Raw genomic sequence first — 24779 nt, 5'->3', positions numbered from 1 at the left:
TTCTCCTAGGCATCATCGAGCAGTTGCGGGACCTCCTTTCCCTCAACTTGGCCCGAGATGAAGGCGGCTCATTAAAATGCATTCTCTGAGATTAATTTTGGCTGATTTGATTGGAAGGCTTTAAGAGAACGTCCAAGGGGACTTCTTCTTTTTTTGTTGTTGCTCCAGAAGGCTGCCATCTACAAAACAAAATAAATAAATAACTGCTCACACTTCCTCTCTTCACACACTGCAGATTTCTAATTCAGATGATTCAGATACCACCTCTGACTGCTGAACTCAGATTTATGCTGCGGCTCAATGGAATGCTGAAGTATGAAATTTTCTCATCACCCTGCACACTGCTGGAAGGCTATGCCATTTATCGCTTCCATGCTTATTTGATCTGCTCTCTCCTTGAGTGTGGTGCTCACCCGGATACACAGTAAAAATACACAGTGACGTGTGCATATGTACACTTACATGTAGATATACGCACACAAACACACTCAGCCCAAAACTGCACATGCAGAATTGATCAGCATGGTGTTATGATCTGCCAGGCTTCCTTATCATAATCCCCATTAAAACATATGCGTAGTGTCTCCGTGCTGCTTGGCCCTCTGGGAACTGCAAGCTTTGAAGTGCAAAGCAATTAACGCTTAAGTAATGTCAGTATCTTCCTGCTGGAATCATCCTTCCCTGCCACACATTGCATGGTTAAACACCAGCTGAAATACTGTGTAAGTGTAGCATTGGTCAGCATTGTGTGCATCAGCATCTAACCTTGTGTATCTAGTAATTGAGGGGTTTCCTGCTGGGTTTTTGTGTTGCAGTTTCTCCTCATTTGTGTTCTGTAGAAATCTGAGCTAAGCTTTATTTTCCTTTTGTTCCGTTCTCGACTGTGGATTATGACTTTTTAGCCTTTCAGGAGCATGAGCCACCTTTTATTTTTTTAAACACACATTATAGCAATTACACTGTATAGCTATTGTACAGCTGTCAAACTGCTGTTCCTGCTCACATAATTACAGAGTAGATTTGAAATTCCTCATTGTTAGGATAATGAGCGCCGTCTATTGAAGTGACAGGACATTTGCATTGAAGCCTACAGTAACTTCTGCATGTTGAAGCTCTCATCCGCCCTTCTTGAGAAGCCATGCTTTGCTCCAGTAGCGCTACAGAGATTGCAATGCAGTCGGGTATTACATTTAATAACATGCAATTTAATGCTTTGTGGAGGAAATCCATGCAGGTTGTTGCTGCTCACTTTGAGCTGTGATTAGAATCGGTTGGTCATTATTGTACTTTGCCCAGGTGCCTGTCCCATTGACTTTTCTGGGCATAAAGAAAACACCTGCCTGTCATGGTTTATGAAGGATTTTCAGATTTGGTTTTTTGAGAGCCATTTCAATGTATTTTTGCAGAAGTATTGTATGGAATAAAAAAAAGAGACGAATCTAAAAGAAAGCACAGAGACAAAAAAAAGGAGAAAAGCTTTCAGTGGGATTCAAGACAAGAGAAGGACAGTCAATGTGATTTTTGGAGATCATATCCTTGTTTCTTTTGTAGGTTGTTATGAATAATGTGCGTTTTCATTTAACAGGAGCCTGTGTCTGTTATATCTAGGCTAAAGTGGATGTTTGTCAGGCTCACTTGTCTCCCTCGGCTCTCTGAGGGGACGCATGGAGGAAGGAGTGGGGGGTTTGGAGGGGACAGGATGGAAATGAGGACATTTATCTTTAATGATCCTGACCTTCTCACTCGAGAGGAGCAAGCCTCAATCTAATAAACAGACCGTTCAGCACACAGGCAGATACTGGAGGATGGAGGAAAGAGGTGATAAGTGTGAACAGCAGTGCTCATGATGCTGGAGGGGGGCTACACCGGAGACATTCTCCTCCCTCTTTCTGCCCCACTTTTTTCTCGCTCTGTACAAACAGAGCTTGCATTCTCCCCCTCAAAGTTTTTATTTTTTTCCCCTCCCATCCTGATGTGGTGGGGACCCCATAGCATGCACTGTAGCGTACAGCTGTGCCAAATGGAGAGGAAAGGACGGCTGCCTACCTTATCTCTGCAGCCAGCAGGGGATAATGCTCTTCTTCTGCCCAGGATCTAGACCTTGTACCGCAGGCTGGGGTAGCCAAGATGGGGCTTTCATCCAAGGCCTGAAGATTTGCCCACTGCCCACTGTGTGCATGTGTGTGTGTAGCTTTGGTTGCTCATGCCTGCACATTTCATCTCTTTTGCTGTTGGAAACCATAGATTACTGAGTGGGAAGATTTCTCCCCGTTGCTCTCTGACAAAAGCTGCCACTATGGAGCTATGATTACTTTTTCATCCTCACTTTGTCCCTTTGATTCCTGGTATTTTTTCTTTCTCTTTCTCTGTAGAGATGTTCTCTTTCTTTTTCCTCTCTCTTTTGTGCCACCTTTAAAGTCTGCATTGCAGGACCACAGCCAACTACAGTTACATTATAATAACAAGGAATTACTAAAAATAAAACAGATGCAAACTGTGCATAAGAAAGCTTTACCACACATGCCTTAAGCTCTAAGTGTCACACTGAATGTCATAGTAGTACTGGCGTTGGAGAAACTGCTGGCCACTAGCCCAGTCTAAAAGCACGAACAGAGCCAAACACAGCTGTTCACAGGTTGTTTGTGTGTACAGTTATTATATTTGTTTGCCGTAGCAGCCAGAGTCATAACACAGCGAACTTCCTGGTGCCCACTGAGAGCTTAGTCAACACACGATGATTAACGACTCGCAGGGGAAATAAACATTATAGCTGTGCCGAATAATCTGCATAAATTTCGCTTAATGAGTTAAGTCGCCAAGAAGTGATCCTACTTCGTATACTTCCCATGTTATAGCTCAAAAAAAAGGAGCATGAATGCAGCTAATTACCAGATAAGTTGTTTACCATTGTTTGTCCCGGTCAGCTGAGGATCCCATGTGTACACTTAACGGAAATATGATTTTTCGTGTTATGCTTTCTCCTCAGATGACCAGGTCTTCACCCACAATGCCCCCGCCGCTCCTCCTCCTGCCCCGACTGCCGCAGCCCAGCCCCAGGCAGCAGCCTCCAGGTCTCTGCTTCCCAAAGCGAGTCAGTCAGGCCTACGTCCCCCCGGCTTCAGCTCCAGCCGCCTCCCCGCTGGCCGCCTGGCAGCTTTCGGCTTCGTCAGGAGCTCCAGCGTCTCCTCCGTCTCATCCGCCCACTCTGCTGACAGCACACAGAGTGACCCCTGCAGGACAGCTCACCGTGAGTTGTTACTGTTTGTGGAATTGGATTCTTTCCCTGCCGATTTTGGCTTTGTCTCCTGCAGTATCTTTCTGAAGGTGTACCGGTATCCATCCATTAATTTCACCAGTGTGCTTACCACTAAATCAAGAGTACTCTATCATAATCATTATACTGTTTATATTGCCTTCTTCCATGATTTCCCCTCATGAATATAGTCTGCATAAACAGCCCCCTCCCACATTCATTATGTTACAGTTTGCCTTCGCTTTCTGAGCTCCACCCCACTTACAGTTTCTCTATGTATTTAAGGGATTAACACCTGCAGAGCCGCAATTGTGCAACACACTTTTTCTATCGCACATACTAATTGTTATTTGCTGAATGCTGTGATCAGACTAACTTTAAATGCATGTGTGTGACTATTTGGATCAAAAATGATCAAACACACATGATAGAGTTCAAAACATTATAGCACTGTTGCTTAATTTGCTTATGGATGAAGGGTGATAACTTGTACCGTAACACTAATAATTCACTGATTCATGCCTCCTCCGCTGAACAGCTCATCCTGTAGCGACTTTCTCATCTTAAATATGTGTAAAAATAACACATGACATCATTCCCCAGACTCATCAGTAATTTAACAGGCTCTTAACTAGGTCTGTGCTGCACATTCTGTCAGCATTAGCAGCGATAACCGAATACTTGACTTGCATCGGTGCCGACTGAACGGGGGGAGGGGGGGGGGGGGAGGGCGTCGTTTTCACAGTTGCGGAGATCTGGAAGTCTTTACCGTTGTGCTGTCCGTGCTGCTTGGCAGGCTGGTCGGTTAGTTGGCTGAATTTTGTGGTAGCTGCATGTGTATTTAATGTGACCTACATAGAGAATGCTTGCTCTTCCTCTCCCAGTTACAGTTGACGTAAGCACCTCCACTCTCACGCATGTCAGGCCCCCCTGTTATGTCATCACTCCTTTCCCTCATTCCCCCCTTTTGTACTTGTTTTTTTTTATCCTTCTCTTCTCCCTCCCGTTGGTTGAAGATGAATACAGACTGTGTGGTGTTGTGGGGGAGGCCTTGTTTCAGCTGCTGTGAAGTAGGGAAAACAGGAATCCCTTGGGTCCACCAAACAGAATGTGTTTATTTTTAAAATACATGGCATAAACATGGAAATTTTATATATATAAAAAAAGCGTCTCATGTCTATTTCAGGCTTATGCAGTTATTTAACAGTTCCTTTTATTAGTGGTTTCTCCATGCTTGGGAAAAAAAACATAGCGGAAGTCAAAGAAAAATCTGTGACTAGTGCTCTAATTGGAAAAAGTGTGTTGACGCATGAATGTGGAAAAGAAATTAATAATTCTGTTGGTAATTCATGGATTGTTTAGGCCATGTTTTAAGCAAACTTTCCAACCACTGAGTAATCCATCCATCCATTTATCCATTAGCAAAGCCCTTTTTAATTTGTGGAGGTTCACAGGAGTCTCTCCCAGCTAACAGTGCATAAGAAGTAGAGTACAATCTGGTCAGGTCAGCAAAGAAAAAAGACAACCAAGCACACTCACAATCATGCCTATAGAAGAAATTTAGAATCAACATTCAACCTTTAGGCTATGGCAAGAAAACAGGAATAATTCATACAGGCACAGGGAGAACATGCAAACTCCCAAGTTCGAAACTACAAAGCAATCCACTACCACTGTTCTGCCACCATCTAATTCCAGCTTCTTAAATGCTAATATCTGTCGTGTATCCCTCATAATTGTATTATACTGAATATTTTTGGACTTTTGAATGTATAACATGATCAGATAAAAGAAGCAATATAAAGCTGGCAGCTGGAGCTTTGGGAAACTGTGATATGAAACAGTGCATGGTTAGGCTTTTGTGACTAAACAATCTATTCAATAATAATTATAATGCATGATATCTATATAACGCTTTTCAAGACACTCAAAAATGCTTCACAATGTAGAGAAGAATGCAAAAGATTAAAAAAATGGAGATAAAGCGGATAGAAAAATAGGTTGTGAGTTGTAAGCAGTGTTGAAAAAATGTCTTTATGAATTTCTTGAATATAGACAGAGGTCTGGACTGGGGTAGCAGATTTGTTTTTAATGAAAAAAAATATGAGTTGCTGCATTAGTGTGCACCAATAGCAAGATGCCATGTCTGTCCTTCTCATCCTGTTAGTATTCCTTTTTTCTGATGTTTCAGTTTTTATTTTCTTTCCTACACAAATCACCTACACATGTGACACACATTTCAGCCACACTGGATTTTTCCACCAACTTCAATTTTCAGTGAAACCTATTTTACAGTTTCCTCCTCCTTAATTGTAAACTTCTTACCACCTACATAGCTTTACCAATTGCTCAAAGTGATACTGCTCTGCAGCATCAAAGTAAATCTGAGAGAAGCCTATAGCAGAACAGAAATGTGCTGAACCACTTTGAAATAGTAGTATTTCACCAACTGCCCCTTAGAGTTATATACTGTATTTAGATTTTTCTTTATTGGGTTGTTGTTGTTGGAGACAAATCCAACATAAACATCAGTAATGACTTTACTCCTTTGTGTGGTTCTTCTTCAAATAAATGACCTCAGAAATATTAACATCATGAATCACTGAAATGAAATGAAGTCTCTGCTGCACCATTCTGGCTCAAAATCATAAGTTCATTTTCAGCAGCACACATCAGACTTAATTTTACTGTAACAACTGCAACCACTCAGCCATCAAAATAATCATTCACAGTGTAACCGTTTTTGCCGGCAATATTAGCGTGCAGATTTGCTCCTGTAGCCTATCACCTGCAGTTTAAAACTCCACGGGCAGTTGGACCACTTTATACATATTCCACATGCAAACACACACACTCACAAAGCACGGGGAGACCTGCCAACACAGCGCCAAAGACTGAAAGTTTTCTTAAAGTAATGCCTGTAGCAGAATGTTCCTCCTCCTGCTGTTGAAGCTGCTGCTGCTGCTCCGAGCATGGTGGAACCAAAATGGAATCAAGGATGATAGACATGAGAGGGAAAAGATTAAGAGCCTTTGATGTTCATTTCAGTGTGTGTGTGTGTGTGTGTGTGTGTGTGTGTGTGTGTCAGACAGTGAGAGAGGCAGGAGGGGTAAAGCAGGAACATTTACTTCCACTTTCGACTCTATGTGGTGCCTGTGACCTTTATCGGTGAGGCATTTGAACTCTTTGCTCAGCTTGAACCCTCCCGACTAAATTGGGCTTGACTGTAGATCCTTCTCTGTCTGTCTCCCGCTGTGTGAGCACTTGATGAGCTTTAAACAGAAGGTTGTTTGATGTCTTTTCTTGTCTAATCTTTCTTTAGGATATTGGGGAAACTTTTAAAGTCGTACCAGCGCTTGTCTCTTTTGGACCCGGATTGAGTTGTCATGCGTTTGACGTGCTCAGATTGTTCTCTGCAACCATTACTGTGTATGGGATGTCAGACATTATTCAGAGCCGTGGCCTCAAAGTTTGCATGATGTTGAGTTTTGTTTTTTTTTTGTCTTTTTTTTTTATAAAACTGACAAAATAAGTGTGACATTTCCTTTAAGGTTAAGCCTTTCCCTGATTTCAATTTTAGATGTTGTCAATTTTCTTTCAAAAATAATTGCATTTTCATTTCTTTATATATCCCAAAGCACTGTGTGAAACATTTGAATGTTGAGATGTGTATTTGTGGGACCTGATTTCCCTCGTCTACCTCTGGGATCTTTGCCCCCTCTCGCTGCGCTCTGACTTGGATCAAAGAACAGACAGACTGACAGATGAGTTTTCACACATCCTTCCCTCACGGATGTCAGGGGAGCCGCGGCAACCCGGTACCTACTTGTGCTAGAGAGAAGAAAGGCCGAGCTCAGTTGCTCGTTTTCCCCATTGATCAGCAAGCAAAACGGACTCCATTAGAGCTCTGGATGGTACAGATAGAAGAAATCATTAAGGAGTAGAGCAACGGGGAGGACATGATTGCAAGGCTCCGGTAAAGTGGGTTAGAGAGAAATCCCAAGAGTTTACGCTTTCCACTATTCTAGTTTGTCAGCCCTGCTCTGATCACGGGGTTACAAGTGTGACTTGTGCGTACGTAAAAGAAATAAATATATAAAGCAGCTGACAGCTTATTCTGCTCCTTACTGCGAACACCAAAAACCATTCAACAGCACTGTATTGGAAAGGAGGAAGAAAAGTTTAGGGAAATAAAGCCACAATTATTTGAATATTTTTTGCATATTTTTGCAATTATTTGCAATAAGTAAGGATACAGTGTACATGTCTGTATTTAGAAACACACAACATGCACATGCTGAGGTCACATTGAGTCAAAAGGTTGCGTTGATTGATTTTTATCGTGTTTGCATAAGTATGAAAGCAAGTGTAAATGTGTGCGCAAGGCTTGCGTCTATGGGCAGCTATGGGATTACTCTGTATGACATCGATTAGCCATTAGTCCAGGCCCTGACATAAGGCGCCTCATGGTTGTAAGCCTGTGCGCATTACAGAGCATGGATGCTCTCATGCATGTAAGATGCAGGGTGTGATTGACGGACTCTGTAACATAGCTGAGAGGAGAATCCAGCAAGGAGGAGGCTGATGAAGTCTGTGCTTTTGAGCCACACTGCCTCCATGATGGAAATTCAATCGCCAAAGCAAACAGAGCACTATCACCTCTGTTTGTCTTTTTTTTTTTAAAGGTGATAGTGTAAAAAGAGGGGAAATCAAATGAATCAAAAGGAGAACTGAGCAGACGGCTGAGTGGAGAGGAAGAGCTAAAAAGAGATGTAGCGATAAAACCAAAATTCAATGAGTGAAAATGAGCAAAGGGGAGAGAGGAAGGGCGAATGTGAAAAGGGGAGAAAAAAGCGAGCGGAAAGAGAGGCATGGAGAGATCAGTGCGGGGAGGAGAGTGGATGCCATACCCCAGATGCCATGGCTCAGATCTGGTCTGTGACTCATGCTAGCTCACTGTGAACAGATGGTTTCTGCGGTGCATGTGCGCACACAGTTATGCACAAATGTGTACGCATCCACACGCAAACACACACACTGGAGTAGAGCAGCAAATTAGACGGGCCAATTAGATATGGCTGCCATTCTGCGGCTGAGAAGAGAGAAAACTAACATGGCAGAAGCTTATTGAAGCAGTGGAGCTGTGACAGTGAGGACGGGCTCAATGGGCCTGTTCATTAACTGATAAACTCACAATGTATTTCATCCAGCTCCTTGTTAATCATATTCATGAGCTTAACTGATAGTCTAGGTTGACAAAAACAGGTTCAGTGGAATCAGATGAACTTTTACATGCTCAGTCTAAGCTTTCACTTAGTCTTCATCTCATCCACTGATTGTAGTTTGTTAGCTTACAGGTTTAGTTTTAATTAAAATAGCTTTAATCTTCCACATTTTTCTTGTGTCTTATAATTATTCAGGAGACAGAATCCTTGTTCTTCATCCGCTTTCCGTCCGAGCAACCCTCATTACTGTTTACATTGTCATCCCCCTTTTTCTTCATCATCATCATCATGTAGAGGCTTTTCTCCCTGGCTTCTATAATACTCTCAGTCTGGTGTTTTCTCCTCCCGAAGAGCGGAAGAGTTGTTTTCATTCTGCTCACATTTAGCTTCCGCATTAGCTCTCACCGTTTTCAATTATTTCCCACTTTGCTTCAGTTTATGCACTGCTGTCTTCCTAAGAACAAGCAGGTAGCTTTTGTAAATATCCTTTTAATGGGATAATTGTGGGAGAACATCGGTAATGCTGTGCAAAGTGGAAACATTTTAGAATAATGAAATATCAAATGAGGATAGACTGTTTTGACAAGACAATGACGTTCATGACGGTAAATCTTTACTTATATTTTCTTCACTGTTTTTGTCCCATAGATTTTTTTAGATTCCTCACAGCTCATGAAACTGCACTGTTACAAGTCTCAAAAAGAAAAGAAAAAAAGAGAAAACACTCAAAAAGTAATTAATGTGAAGTCATTCATTACTTTAAGGATGAGCAGGAGCAGAAATCTAAATCTTGATGCAATCAGATGCTGTTATAATTTGCATCATCTGTAGTTGCATTTTGTGTGTCTCTGTGTGTGCATGCATGTGTGTTTATATGTTCCTGAATAATATTTAAAAATTAAAATGGAACCTAATAGTGTAATTCTACCGGTATGTAAATTGTCAATACTCAAAGGGAAATGCAATTCAACCTGCTAGCTGAAAAACACCAAATGTAAGCTTTTGAAGATGCTGTAAATTAACATTTATATTTATTCTCTTTTCTAAACATCCATTGGCCATGCTTTGTTCTTTCAGAGAATTAAGGTGGCTCCTTAATGTTATGTCCAAAGCCTTAGTAACAGTGCTAAATTTACCACAGTGTGCCTCATCATTTACGCAGGTCATGTTTGTGTGAAAATCTGTTTTCAGAAGTCAGATGCACATTTATACAGCAAACAGGATTGTGGTTGAAAAAAAAACATGCATTACCCTGCTTTATAGAAAGTGTAGTGGCTGGAGAAAGCGTGCAGATATCCTCTTTTCACTTTCTGTGTAGCAGTTGTGCAGCCTTTTTGAGGGAGATGATCATTTTGTGCAGCTTTGTGAGCACAAACTGAAAGAAAGACGCAGCGTAAAGCTGAGCTTTTATTGGAGCCGTCTGTAAATCTGGCCTCTGGTGCCTCGTTCACGGACACTTCAGTAGAGATGATTCTGGCTGTCGTTGGGTTTTGAACAGCTCATTTTGCTGCCGTCTCTCTCCATCCTAGAAATTCAGCTAATTCATACTTCTCTCATTCTTTCCTGATTTCACTTAATCATTTCACAAGCTCTCTTCTGTCCCTGAGTCTCGCCTTAGTACAGATACTTTACTTAAAACCTCGAGGCTGGCAGCAGTATTGTATTTTTATCGCATGTCCTTAAAATTGAACTTTATCTGCCATAAAAATCGCCATTTGACTGGTTCTAGTAGATGCTTGATTCTTTACAGAGAAACATCACTCTCTTGTTGACCAAGAAAGAAGAGATACTTCATATGTCCTTTTAGATGGAATGGACCTTTAATCTCTTGACATCTGGGTCCTAAGGGAGTAGAAGAGGCCTGACGCTGTTTCAGTCTCGGTGTTATCATCTAATCTATCTCTCTCTGTTGTCCACAACCCAGGTCCTGCCTCTGCAGTGCCATTAGTTTGAGCTTTATGTATTCAGATTTAACCTTGACTTTGACACACAACACCGCAGATGCGCAATTGTTGTACTTTTCATTCCCTGAGTATGTGCAGTGCTGTAATAAGGGACTGAAGTGTGAATGATGTGTCTGTGTGTAACATTTGCATTTGCAGATCTTTGTAGTTGCCAGGAGGAGATATTTTGGTGAAAGGCTGCAGTTATTCACAGGTTTTGACTTAAGATATCTTAAGATTAGTTCCAGTGGATATAAACTTTAATGTCACAGTAGATGACTTTTTAATAACAAAGCTTTCCACATCAGTTCCTACAATTTGTGCCGGAGCCCAAAATGGACCCACTTTAATTAAAAGTAATATTTTAACCCTGCTCGACCAAATCGGAATTTTATTTTTAATGTTAGGAGAAATATTGCCTCAGACAGATTTTCATATTTCTCTTTACAGCCTGAATTATCATGCAGCCTCTGAGCAAAGCAAATATTTAAATGATCACAAGAAGATTGATTTATATGGAAAACAGTAACCTGTACTTTATGACTGGTGGAAGATATTCCAGATATTTCAAAACCAGCCTCAAACAAATGACAGGAAGCAACAATTAATAAGCAGAACAAATCATAGGCTCTGGTGAATGCAATCTTGAAGCTTAATTACACACTCTGTCTTTTGTGCTGCACAGCACTGAATGAAGTTGGCATCTGTCTGTGAGAAAATGTGAACTAATTAAAAAAGCTAAAAAAAATTTAAAAAAAGGGGGTCCTGTTATGCTCATTTCCAGCTTTATTTTTTTTTTATTTTTAATTCCGTGTCTCTACTAGAGTAGCTTTGCATGATTCACAGTGCATAAAAATCCTCATTTATCTTAGAATGGCCTTTTGTGCAGCGCTACAGTTCAGTTACTGCATGAAACCAGCTCCGCCTCATCCTCTACAGAGCTTCTGAGAGCAAACTGTGAAATTAATAAGTAATATCATTTATCTTGCTTGATTGGAAATGGAAAATTCTCTAATTTGTATGTGCATGTTCAAGCCTGACTCTGATGTAGAATATGAGTGTGGGCGGCAGCAACAAAGATTAAAGGAGTACCTGTGAAATAATTGAGTATTTAGTATTTCAGTCACAAACATTTCTATATGTATACCCTTGGTAATAGGGGTAAATATGTGAAATGTACTAATTTATCATCTGACGTGGAAGACGTCTGCTGTCACAAACTACCTAAAGGTGACACAGCAAGTATGTCGCTAAATGACAGTATTTTCCTGCATTGTTGGTTTTTTACATGCTGGAGCACATTAAATACCTATAATATACTCAAGTAGACAGTTTTGCGATAGTGTGTACATACAGTACATTTATCAATTACATTTGCTCAATTTCGACTATAGCTGATCGCATGATAATGCAACATGAAGAATCAGATAATTTGTTATTTTTTCTATTTATTGCATATACTGTAGTATTTTTGTATGTGGAGCAAATTCTGCCCATGACATTTTTCTGTACAAGACATGAGCACGAAAAACATGACGAAATCGTGTTGGTGCGCACGAAACCGAAACTAAAACTTACGTGACAGTTTCACGAATCCCCGTGAGACCGGGTTGGAAATACAGTATTTCTCCAATGCGAACCTAAGTGCCTAAGATTTAGTTGGTATAGCCCATAAAACACAACAGAAATAAATCAGCAACTACACAACTTCTCTCTTCCTCCACAGTAAACCCAGCTTACCGGCCATCCCCTGTACACCTCAGTGAGTCTGTACCAGGTGCTTCTGTTTCCTTTAGCATATAATACAATTCAAATTATCCCTGTTTCCCAGGAGGTACAGGTTTTGAAGAATAAGAGCTATTTCTTCAGCACGTCAGCACTGCTATGCAGCAGGTTCTCGTGAGTGTGCACCTGGATGTGAGCTGCTTGTGCCTCAAACCTGGATAAACTTGATCAATTCCTTCAGGACAGCAGCGGTATTTCTTTAGCAGAATGTGAATGTGCTAATTTAGCTGACAAGCACAGAGCAGTTTATGCTAGAGTCAAATGAAACTGCTCCAAGGTCACAATTTTGCCATTTTGCTGTCAAATTGAAACTGATGCAATAGCATTTTTTTTACACCAAGTGAAAACTGTAATGCACGCCGCTTAATTTTTATTTTGTTGCTACAATATCTGTTTCCTCCACAGTCAGAGAGGACCCAGCAATGAGAGTCAGCATTATTCTACTGGTATTAATTTTGCTCTGAAGGGCAAGCTGCTCCAATAAAATGGCCTCCAACTGAGCTAGAAAAAACCTGCTGTCTTTTGTTCTCATGTGTTTCCTCTTGTCCACAGTCCCTTTTTAATATCTTTGGTATTTTCCATCCGTCTTCATAATATTCTAAGCCTGCCGCCGGCTCCTTTGCAGCCCCATCCATTTTATTTCTCTTTGTAGCTCTTTTTATATCCCTTTTGTTAGCTTCCTCCTCATCCCATGCAGCCAGCCTCCCTTACTTCTTCCTCTGTTATCCATCATCAGCTGGCATTTCGCCAATCAGTGATGCATATCAGCTTGCTTTTACCGATAATGAAACACATCCCCGTTTCTCTCTTTCTCTAAACCCCTGAATTTCAGTCTCCATCTTATCATCACCTATAGGATGCTGACGGCAGTAATTGCAGCGCCCCATGACAGTAATGTAATGCTCTTACCAAGATCATATCTATCGTGGATGCGTTGCTTATGTCCTATACCGGTTAATTAGGAGGAAATACTGTAAGAAGCCTCAGTAATCAGGACCTGGAGGAGCTCTGGGATGACAGTGAAGTTTTGGAAATGCACCATACATCAATAGCATGGTGACATAGCAATTCAAACAGCTGAAGTATGTAGGAAATTTTTTTATGAATGTATTTTTCAGTTATCAGTGTACATATATGAACAATATAGGAAAGAAAAAGAAAAGAAAAAAAACATAATTCTGCTGCATCTGTTATCAAAGATACTTGCTCAACTGGTCACAATTCACAAACTCGTACAACCAGTTCTGAGGGGCAACAAAGAAGATAATGTTTTAGCCTGTCGCAAGCCAAAAATGCAAATCATTGCATGTGCACAACATAAATCTGCTTATATTTTCTCCGAACATTCCCCATATAGCTCAGGCCCTTAGAGACTCATTCCTATTAAACACAGACTGAACTACAATTTAAAATAGCATTGCTTGTGTTATTTTACGAACATGACCCTTACAGTATTTATTGGCCAAAATGAATGTATTAGTCTGGGAATGGGTCTAATATGCTTTCTAATTACCCGAGGTACACAACTCCACACACATGCACCCAGGAGTCATTTTGTTGTGCTTCGGTGACTTCTTGGTTTTAGGAGTTAATCAGGAGCAGAGCAAGTCATTAGTCATAAGCTGAAACATATAATATTGGATTTTACAGTAATATGTGGACCAGTGCTGTTTTCCTGGTCACACTGTAAGTACATTTACCTTTCTGTTCACTGTCTTTTGCAAGAACTGACAAGGGCATCTTTACATGTTCATTTATATTACACCATATTGATACAATTCAACAATTGTCAGAGACAACACATAAAATATATCTGAGCTATGCAGAGTACTTTGGTCACCAAAACAGTAGATGAGACTCCCCGCAGTGGACTATTCCAATCCTCGATGCTTAAGGGGCTTGGCAGAGCAAAAGACAGTGCAGACCAAAAGAAACTCTTGATAGCCAAATTGTCCTAGCATCTGTTTTCTTTCGTTTTCCTAAATTTACTAATGGGGTCGTAGAGAAATACAAAGTTGTGCTATATGGCTTAATCCCCATCTCATTGCTTGTTCATCCCTGTTTGTCACACAAAGAAGGTGGAGAGGTGCAGGCAATCTGTTGTTTCATTATTGATCGGGGATCTGAAGATGAGCAGATTGTGTGTTAGCTACCCACCGCTCTTGAGATAGATTATAGGTTTACTAAAGGCCAGGATGAGAAGTGATTGTTGCATGTGGTATGTGTAAGTGTACATTGTTTTTTCTTTTGTGTGTGCACACATGGAGGATGTGTGTAAACATGCGTGCCAGGTGCAATGTGTGTGTGTGGGTGTGGGTTACCCTTCAGGTTAACGAAGAGAAGATTGAGAGCACTAGCAGTGAGACCCAGAGGTTACAAACCATTTCTCAGTCCAGTGAACCTAAATCCAGACATAACACAGCCCGCAAAGATTGTAGAAGAAAACCGTTTGACTGTAAAAGGAAGAAATGGATGGCAGTTTAGATATAGAAAATCTGAAATGGAGCTTTGACTGTTTTTCTAACATACCCACTATATATTTAGAAACCTATAGATGATAAGCCTTTTATAAAAGGAACGAAATGTGGTGTTTTCCAGGTCTGAGTGTGAGCGAGGAGCCTCCTCTTCACAGAGTGACCACAGGCACTGCGTCAACAGATCATCAGAGAGGGGCACCATGTCGCAGCAACAGCCTCCAGCCTCCCTCCACCCCTGCCCTGCCACGACGCTACCTGCCCCCACAGCCAAGAAGCTCTCCTGGAGGTCAGTAGATGAGTGTGTGTAAGAATGGAGCATGATTTATAGATTCTCAGTCTCGCAGCAGAATTAATTTGCTTGATAGAAGTGAAAATAAACATTTCTGCATGGACACACATAAGTCAAGACCCACTGTCTGAAAAATGGAAATCTCCCAAAACTTGTGCTTTAGTATATTCGGATCTGTGATGAAGAGAATAAAACTGGTTATCTTGTTACAATGACACATGTAAAGAGGTGGCATATATTAATATAATAGACAACAAGTAAGTAGTAAATGGATGACTAGATGACTGGACCAGATCCAGTCGTCTGAGATAGCAGGTCTCGTTGGGTATTCTGGTTTGCAGTGGTTAGTACCTGTGAAAGTGATCCAAGAAAGGAAAGCCAGTGAATTGGAAACAGTGTCATAAGCACCCAAGGCTTATTTAATTCACACTGGGACTGAAGGCTTGCCCATGTGGTCTGGTCCCGCAGAAAACCTACTGTCACACAAACTGTCAAAAAACCTTGATGCTACTAATATTGACAGGTGTCAGAACACACAGTGCGTACCGGCTTGCTGTGTATTAGGCTGAATTAGTCAGAGTTTTCATGTTGACCTGTCCACTGCAGAAAGTGGCTAGAATAGAGACTGAACCATGCAGTGATGAAAGAAGATAGCCTGGTTTGATGAATCACTTTTTCTTTTACCTCATGTGGACCATATGCATCATTTATCTAGGGAAGAGATGGCAGCTGGATGCACTATGAAAAATAAGGCAAGACAATGGGGGCAGTGTGATGCTCCGGACAGTGTTCTTCTGGGAAACATTGCCTCCTGACTTGCATATTAATGCTACTTTAACATGTACCACCATTGTTGCAGTCTATGCACATCCTTCCATGTCCAATACATTTCCTGACGACAGCAGCCTCTTTCTGCAGAATATGGCTCCCTGCCACACATTGTTCAGGAATAGTTTGAGGAACATGTCAAAAGAGTCCAAGGTGTTGACTTTTCCTGCAAATTCTCCAGATCTTACTTCAGTGGAGCATCTGTGAAATGACCTATACAAATCGAATCAAAATTTTGACACCCCACCCCGCAGCTTGCAGGGCATAGAGGATCTGCTGCCAACTTCTGGGTGGTACCACAGGGCATCTTCACAGGTCTTATGAAGTCCTGGCCTCAATCGGTCAATTATGTTTTAGCAACATGAGTGGGACATACACAGCATTAGACAGTTGGTTTCAATGTTGCGGTCAATGTATGTAGGAACTACATAATGTATATGCAAATCTGAGCTCCATGCATGTGAGATACAGAAACAGCTTGTGTTTTGTTGCTGCATGTTGTCACATACACACGTGGACAAAATTGTTGGTACCCCTCAGTTAAAGAAGGAAAAACCCACAATTCTCACTGAAATCACTTGAAACTCACAAAAGTAACAATAAATAAAAATTTATTGAAAATTAAATAATCAAAATCAGCCATTACTTTTGAATTGTTGATTAACATAATTATTTAAAAAAACAAACTAATGAAATAGGGCTGGACAAAAATGATGGTACCCATAACTTAATATTTTGTTGCACAACCTTTTGAGGCAATCACTGCAATTAAACGATTTCTGTATTTGTCAATGAGCGTTCTGCAGCTGTCAACAGGTATTTTGGCCCACTCCTCATGAGCAAACAGCTCCAGTTGTCTCAGGTTTGATGGGTGTCTTCTCCAAATGGCATGTTTCAGCTCCTTCCACATATGTTCAATGGGATTCAGATCTGGGCTCATAGAAGGCCACTTTAGAATAGTCCAACGCTTTTCTCTCAGCCATTCTTGGGTGTTTTTGGCTTTGTGTTTTGGATCGTTGCCCTGTTGGAAGACCCATGACCTGCGACTGAGACCAAGCTTTCTGACACTAGGCAGCACATTTCTCTCCAGAATGCCTTGATAGTCTTCAGATTTCATCGTACCTTGCACACTTTCAAGACACCCTGTGCCAGATGCAGCAAAGCAGCCCCAAAACATTACTGAGCCTCCTCCATGTTTCACCGTAGGGACAGTGTTCTTTTCTTCGTATGCTTGGTTTTTCAGTCTATGAACATAGAGTTGATGTGCCTTACCAAAAAGCTCCAGTTTGGTCTCATCTGTCCAAAGGACATTCTCCCAGAAGCTTTGTGGCTTGTCAACATGCATTTTTGCAAATTCCAGTCTGGCTTTTTTATGAGTTTTTTTCAGCAGTGGTGTCCTCCTTGGTCGTCTCCCATGAAGTCCACTTTGGCTCAAACAACGACGAATGGTGCGATCTGACACTGATGTACCTTGGCCTTGGAGTTCACCTTTAATTTCTTTGGAGGTTGCTCTGGGCTCTTTGGATACAATTCCAACAATCCGTCTCTTCAATTTGTCATCAATTTTCCTCTTGCGGCCACGTCCAGGGAGGTTGGCTACTGTCCCGTGGGTCTTGAACTTCTGAATAATATGAGCCACTGTTGTCACAGGAACTTCAAGCTGTTTAGAGATGGTCTTGTAGCCTTTACCTTTAAGATGTTTGTCTATAATTTTTTTTCGGATGTCCTGGGACAATTCTCTCCTTCGCTTTCTGTTGTCCATGTTCAGTGTGGTACACACCTTTTCACCAAACAGCAGGGTGACTACTTGTCTCCCTTTAAATAGGCAGACTGACTGATTATGAGTTTGGAAACACCTGTGATGTCAATTAAATGACACACCTGAGTTAATCATGTCACTCTGGTCAAATAGTTTTCAATCTTTTATAGAGGTACCATCATTTTTGTCCAGGCCTGTTTCATTAGTTTGTTTTTTTAAATAATTATGTTAATCAACAATTCAAAAGTAATGGCTGTTTTTGATTATTTAATTTTCAATAAATTTTTATTTATTGTTACTTTTGTGAGTTTCAAGTGATTTCAGTGAGAATTGTGGGTTTTTCCTTCGTTAACTGAGGGGTACCAACAATTTTGTCCACGTGTGTATGTGGTTTACAGACACATGACTGTGGACAAATGGCAAATTCTGCCACTTAATCCAGATCTATACCAATCTAAGAATGAAATTCTGCTCTAATGGTTCTTGAAAGTCATTTTTAACTTAACACTTGAGCACTTCACTTCACTCGCAACTCACTTACAGAATGTACTGAATAAATTTAGAAACACCAAAGGGTGCACTTGTCTTTTGTGGGCTACAGCCAGTGAATTCCAGTGTACTTCTATTCATAATGACAGCTTTTCCTCATGCCCTAGGAAATATTAAAACACATCCAAGAGCTTAAAATACAATTTAGCTCTTTAAGCTCAAGTGTACTGAAATACAAGCATTACATATTTGGGATGTTCATCTTAGTCTTCTGCTAATAAATGTGATGATCTTGTTGGATCACGCCTGGCATGGTTAGCACCAGCATGACAAGCACAGCTCTTGTAATGCTTTTCACACATGGGGAGTATTTTCACACATGGAACTAGCACTCGATGCACCAGTGTATCACATTTCAGTCAGTCACATTTACTGGATGTCTTTAAACTTTTAGTGTCTTGTAGAATGAAGAACAAAGATCCCTGCCATGCTGTGGCAGTGACAGTATTTCTCTAACCTGTGTGTCCTTTAAATGTGCTGTAACTTGCAGTTGAAGCAATTCGCTGTCAACCTGCAAGTCCTGCACAGACGCTATTTCTTATAAAAATGCAAGACTGCCAACTTGTGACCGGACCTTAGAGTGCGATTTTGTTTGTGGAGGATGCTGATAGGGGGTATGGGGCCCTTCACCCAGAAAATTTTGAAAATTATTGATCCTATTTCCTTCATTCTAGTGTATTTTAAGAGCATTTTGCCTGTTAAAATCTTATTATAGAGATAACATTAAGGGATAATAAAAAAAAAACATTGAGCTTAAAAAAAGCAGAACCATGCAGGGGTGGGTCCAGAGTAATTTTAGTAGGGGGGCACAGGGGGGTACAGCAGATATTTTGGGGGGCCACCGAACAGTTGTAAGAAAAAAATGAAAACTGCTACCGACCTCTCGCTTTTAAAAAGTATTTTTCATGGAGTTTCTTTTCGTTCTTTAACCCAATAGGAAAGCTGTATATGACCTTTTCATTTTGGACTGTGAACATTCAAGTTATGATGGACTTGTTTCCTCGTTTATGTGAATTACAACATCAATAGCTGCAACAATAAAATACAGTAAGTAGCTCTCTATACATTTAATAGTAAACCTGAGAACAATAATACACAGTAACAATACTCCATATTCTTCAATCAAATACAATAAAATACAATAAGAAACACTCTATACATTTAACAGTAAACTGAGAACAATAACAAACAGTAGCAATATTCCATATTCTTAAGTCATTTAATAGTGCACAGCTCAGCAAACATCATAGTGTTCTGCATAGAAGTCACAAGAAGCTGCCCTCAATAATATTTCAAAGTGAGCAGATGTTCTTGTGTTGCAGGTACATGGGCCAAACGTGGCCATCGAACAGGCTGGGGGGGTCTGGCACCGTGTACTTCCTAGAGCACCTCTTCTTTTTGCATTCTTCATATGGGATGGAAATAAAGTGACGTTGGTTTAGCACGTTCATCAAAGGCCTGTAGGTGTAAAGCAGGAAGCATAGACTGTATATATAGTGGACGTAGCATCTGGCTCCAGAATTGAAGCCAACCCGGAAGTGTCAAAAACTTGCAATATCACGCCGTCCGCTAGGGTTGGCTCCAAAAAGCTTTTGCTCCATAGACCCCAATTCATTTTTGGAAAAAATAAAATTTGATAGGCTGATTTTCTACAGCTCAGGATTTTTTTCCCATTAGTTTTCATGGTCAAAATGAGAGATCAGGTGGCCGATCTTAAAATAAATCAATACTGAATTTTAAATAAATCATTAAAGTTGGCCGAGCCAGGGGGCGTGGCTATACTTGATAGACAGCCACAGAAGCCTCTGCGGTAAAATGTGGGCGGGATAAGAGAGTCCTCAGCCAATCCTGCCCCTAGTTGCTCTCCGGTTCAGCCTGTTTGATGATGCTTTTTACGTCACTGGCTCCAAAAAATCCAAAACGGCGACCAGGAAGTAGCAAAATCCGGGCTTCATTTTCTCGGCGTTGAAACCAACGAGTGACGTCACGGTAAGTTTACGCCTGGCAGGAAGCCTTTCACAATGAGGATGTGAGTCTCCTCCTCCTCCTTGCGGTCGGACTTCAGGACGATCTCTGTGTTCAGGGTCTTATTAATGCCATGAGACTTCAGAAACTTCACCGAGTTCTCCAGCTACGCGTAGATCGTACTCATCATGGCGTCCATGTCCCGAGAAGTGATAACATCCATCCATCTATGCATTCTCTATACACCGCTTCATCCTTATTAGGGTCGCAGAGGGTGCTGGAGCCTATCCCAGCTGACTCGGGCGAAGGCAGGGGACACCCTGGACAGGTCGCCAGTCTGAGTGATGACATTGTACTGCTTAAAGCCATCTTAACCAACTTCAATCTGATCTTGGGGCTTGAAGAAGTCATCCTAATGGACCACGCAGCAGTTGGGCAGGTTCTTGATCAGGCGGTTGGTGAGGGTGGTTTTCCTTCCATCGGTTACGCCGCCGATGCCGATGATGTACTTCATGTTCTCGGATTCGTCAAAGCTCGGAAAAAGGGTCAAAAACGTCAACAAAACCGGGCTGGGAGCGATCGGACGTGGAAGAAAGCTGAAAAAGAGAAGGTTGCAGCAGGAAACGTCAACTACTCGAGTCCTCCTTGGCACTTGATTTTAGTGAGTAAGGTAAGAGCAGAAAGGGAGCTGTCACTCGGACGCGGTTCTTTCACCCAGAGAGGACCTCTTTCTGCTGTCGCTGCTACACATACTGCTCTAGTTGAGGTTTTAGGTGGAATATTCCTTTTAACCAGCCCCTCAGGTCTCTCTGAGGATTTTGGATGGAATACTCGGTTAAACCAACATTTTAAGTGCATGTCCAGGGATTTTTGGTGGAATATTCCTTTAAGATGGATGTGTGAGGACTTTGTAGGTGGAATACTTCCTGAAACCAAACTTTTAGGTCAACATTCAAAGATTTAAGGTGGAATATTCCTTTAAACCAACCTGAATTTTATGTTTTGATCATTATCAAGTGAGAATCCTCAATCCAGACTCTTCATAATGACATTTGAGATTTATGCTGCTGTTATTTGTTTAGACCAGACTAAATGACAGAAATCCACAGCTGTAATTTTATTTCAGGACTCGGTTATTAAATGTCAAAACAATCCATGTGGCTAAAAACTCAACATAGCTTTACAAACTCTAACATTAAACTCTCCACAAGGATCCAAAATAAGTTGGACTTCTACATGAGAGCTTTAATTATTCTTCATCTACTTCCTGAAAAGTTTGGTCAATAAAAAAGACAAAAACTGATATTTTTAGCTGAACTAAAGACAGACTTCGTGATTTTTCTGCTCACTTGCTGTGTTGTTGTAAACTTACTCTTTCAAATAAATACTTGTCTAACCCTCTGGAAACCAGCCTTTGGACTGCTTTTGTGTTGCTTCTCACCTACTTCAGACAGCCAGGACAGAACAACGTTTTGTGGACCAAAGGCTAAACTATGATGTTTTTAGAGCGACAGGCTATACTACGATGTTTTTTGGACGACCTGCTATACTATGACGCTTTTTGGGTGACACGCTATACTATAGGATTTTATTACTATGACATTTTTTTGTTTTAGTTTTGTTTTTTGTTTTTTTAGCAACATATAAGAATTTGAACAGTTTTAAAAATTACTATACTTTTACTTGTGCAATGAAATATTATTCTATGGCATTTTTTAGACGACATATTGTACTCTGATGTTTTCTTGAATGACATACTATTCTACAGAGCTGTTAGACACACACTCATCTTCTCAACAGATTCCCGCTGAACACCTAGAAAGTATTCGATAAAATCCTGTGCAGACATCCTACAGCAAGCTTTTACTTGAGAGTCACACATGTGTGTCCACAAAAGAGGCATTCATCATTTGCATAGCACTCACAGTACAGGCCAGACAAGCAGATCTGTATTCCTGTCCACATAACACAGCCTGCATCAAATATCAACAAAATGGGGCCTCAAAATTCAACCTGATCTGAATACAATCTTATTTTCAAATTGATTGTCACATTTTTTTCTTCATAGATATAGCTTGTCATTCTGATCTAAGGCATGTCTTGTCAAATTAATTGAATGTGTCTTTTCGGTCTGCCATCTGTGCGCTGTGCATGTGAAAAAATCTGGTTTTCAAACACAACTCTGACTCTGTAAATGGGGAATAAACATAGTATGTTGGACTAATCCACACAAAACTATTGAGCATTTGAGCTCGTGCATGCTCATGCTCATACATAGAACAGGGGGAAAGGAAAGGGGAAATGAGAAATGGGAGATGAGGGGAAAAGGACTGTAGAAGCGAGATGGATGATAAATCTGGCACTTGCCACCTAGTTAAATATGCTAACTAGCTAAACAGCAACTATCTTCCTCCAGAATCCCAGACTCTGTGTATAACAATGAAAAAACAACAGTTTTTTGTCAGTGTTCTTACTGTTAGCACACAAATTCCTGCCATAGTTAGTCAAACATTGGTTATTTCACATGAAGGAATTCTCTGAACTTCTTCAACTGATTAGAAGAAGTACAGGGACAGGGGAATGTTTAACTCAATCTTTGGACTCTGGTCATTAAGTAACCCCTAAAAACTAATCTTTGTGTGTCAAAGCTGCATATTAAGAAGTTTGTTTGTTTTGTTTTGTTCTTTTAACATGAAAATAACCCCCTCCTGTCTTAAATGGCTTAGACATAACTCCACACTGGGTCTTGCTTCTTGCTTCTTTCTCTCCACCCTCCACTTGTTGCAGCTCACCTACAACTACGCTCAAGCAAGTTATAATATTCAAGAAATTCAGCCATCTAAGCTCAATCTAGAAACTAATTTTGAAGAGGAATTTTGGTACAAAAAGTCCCATCTCAGAACATGGAAGGATTGGTTCCTTAGATTTGTTACATATGAAACCCTGTGATTTCCAGACTGCCATCTGTACACTGTAGTTCCAAGGTGAAATTGCTCAGCCATGGCACTGACTGTTTGTTTTGCTCATGATATGTCTACCAACATATGGAAAGAAACCCTACACCCTAACTGAATTTCCCTTCGGGGATGAATAAAGTGATTCTATTCTATTTATTCTATTCTACAGGCATGTTGACAAGGTAAAAAAGTAATTTTCACCAGAGTGATCTTTTAGAGTTTACATGGTAGTAAGTATCAAGCAAAATATGCAAGCATGACATGCCACAGAGGAAAGTTATCAAAGGAAAATGCAGCTCTGCTTTCTTAAACAGCTGGTCAAGTGATAATAGTGCTTATCAGCCCTTTGGTTTGCCACTAAACCATAGTTCATCTAAATTTAAACACAAAATCAACACAGTCTCGCTGTGTTGGTAACACTACAGTGGTAAGATGTGACGCTTCTGTGCAGCGACAGTAATGAGTCACTCCAAGAGCCACATTTACATTGCTGCACCAAAACATGCATAGCGAACACACACATACAGACAACACACACACACAGTGTCTCTGCAGGCCTGAAGTATCTCTCTAGGGTTATATGGGGATTTGTTCAGGATCAGAGGCTTCTCTCCCATAACAGGTCTAATTAGCTTCTTTTCAAGGCCTCTCTCCTCCTCTCCTCTCAGCTTCACAACAGACTCCCTGCTAACCTCTTCAAACTTCCTTTCTTTTTACTCTCTTATTCACCTTTTTTTGTTTGTTTCTACACAGGATTTTACTCTCTGGTTTTTATCATTCTGAGCTTCTGCGTAACACATCTCACGTTTAATTATTTCAAATTCAGCTACTCGCTTCACACTCGTACAGCGCACCAGCTCAGCAACAGATTTAAACTGTAATACAGAAGAACACATGTGAGCACAGAAACAATATCAATCAAATATTGTACATTCTTGATTGTTTCCCATTTCGACTACAAAGCACGTAATGTCACAGAGAGCAACGAGGTGATGGGCACGTCTTCCGTCGTAGGCTTCTGCTTCTCCTTGGCCCAAAGTCCTGTGGGACATAGTTATACTACACAGCAGGAGGGAGATAGCTGGAGATGAAAGCAGAAGAGTAACAGAAAGATTGAAAAAAGTTAGGAGAAAGAGGAAAAAAAATCAGCAAAGAAATGGAAAAGAAGAAAATGAGAGAGTGAGCCAGGGAAGGACGATCGACTTGAGGCTTATGTGTGTGCATGTGTGCAGATGCTTGACTGACAGTATGCATTAGCCAAATGTGATTGTGTGATGTTCGAGGCTAATTAACACCTACTGATTTGTTGGTCTTGGTTTAATAACAGTTGGCCGGAAGGAGTTTCAGAGGAGTTCAGAGGTCACACGTTCCCTCCCGTCATCTCCAAAGAGGCTGGCAGTGGTTCCTCCCAAACCTCAGTCCCCGGGTGAGTTATTTCCTCAAAAAAATATGAATATGCACGTACTGTACATAATGGAAAAGCAGTTTTCTTTCTCCACAGGTGTGTAGTGATGATGCAAGTCAACACTGAAAATCTGTCAGACTTTCTCACACAGACAGGGCCAGATAAATAATTGGACTTTTTCACTGGAGTCATCATTATTATTTTTAGTAACAACTCTTCTTTGCCTACTCTGACAGGTATTCATATCAGTTACATATGTGTCTGAGAAGTATAAAAAATCTGCCTATTAGGTGCAGTCCTCTTCTAATTTAACTGCTCGGCTCTCGACAGCTGCTTCTCCCCTT

At 40.9% G+C, this 24779-nt stretch overlaps 1 protein-coding gene across 5 annotated transcripts in view; it reads left to right on the top strand.

The window, feature by feature from the left end:
- Positions 1-24779, top strand: part of mtus2a (microtubule associated tumor suppressor candidate 2a) — a 53049-nt gene that overhangs the window by 19208 nt on the left and 9062 nt on the right. For all 5 annotated transcript variants that reach the window (XM_022209414.2, XM_022209430.2, XM_022209397.2 and 2 more), the window contains 3 exons: positions 2987-3247; positions 14805-14969; positions 24358-24456. In XM_022209414.2, coding sequence (XP_022065106.1) covers positions 2987-3247; positions 14805-14969; positions 24358-24456 — 525 coding nt within the window. The remainder of the gene's footprint in view (positions 1-2986; positions 3248-14804; positions 14970-24357; positions 24457-24779) is intronic.

Source organism: Acanthochromis polyacanthus, chromosome 17 (assembly GCF_021347895.1).
Source record: "Acanthochromis polyacanthus isolate Apoly-LR-REF ecotype Palm Island chromosome 17, KAUST_Apoly_ChrSc, whole genome shotgun sequence".
Lineage (NCBI taxonomy): Eukaryota > Metazoa > Chordata > Actinopteri > Pomacentridae > Acanthochromis > Acanthochromis polyacanthus.
The sequence above is the reverse complement of the archived record's forward strand: the minus strand, read 5'-3'. Positions and strand labels throughout refer to the sequence as shown.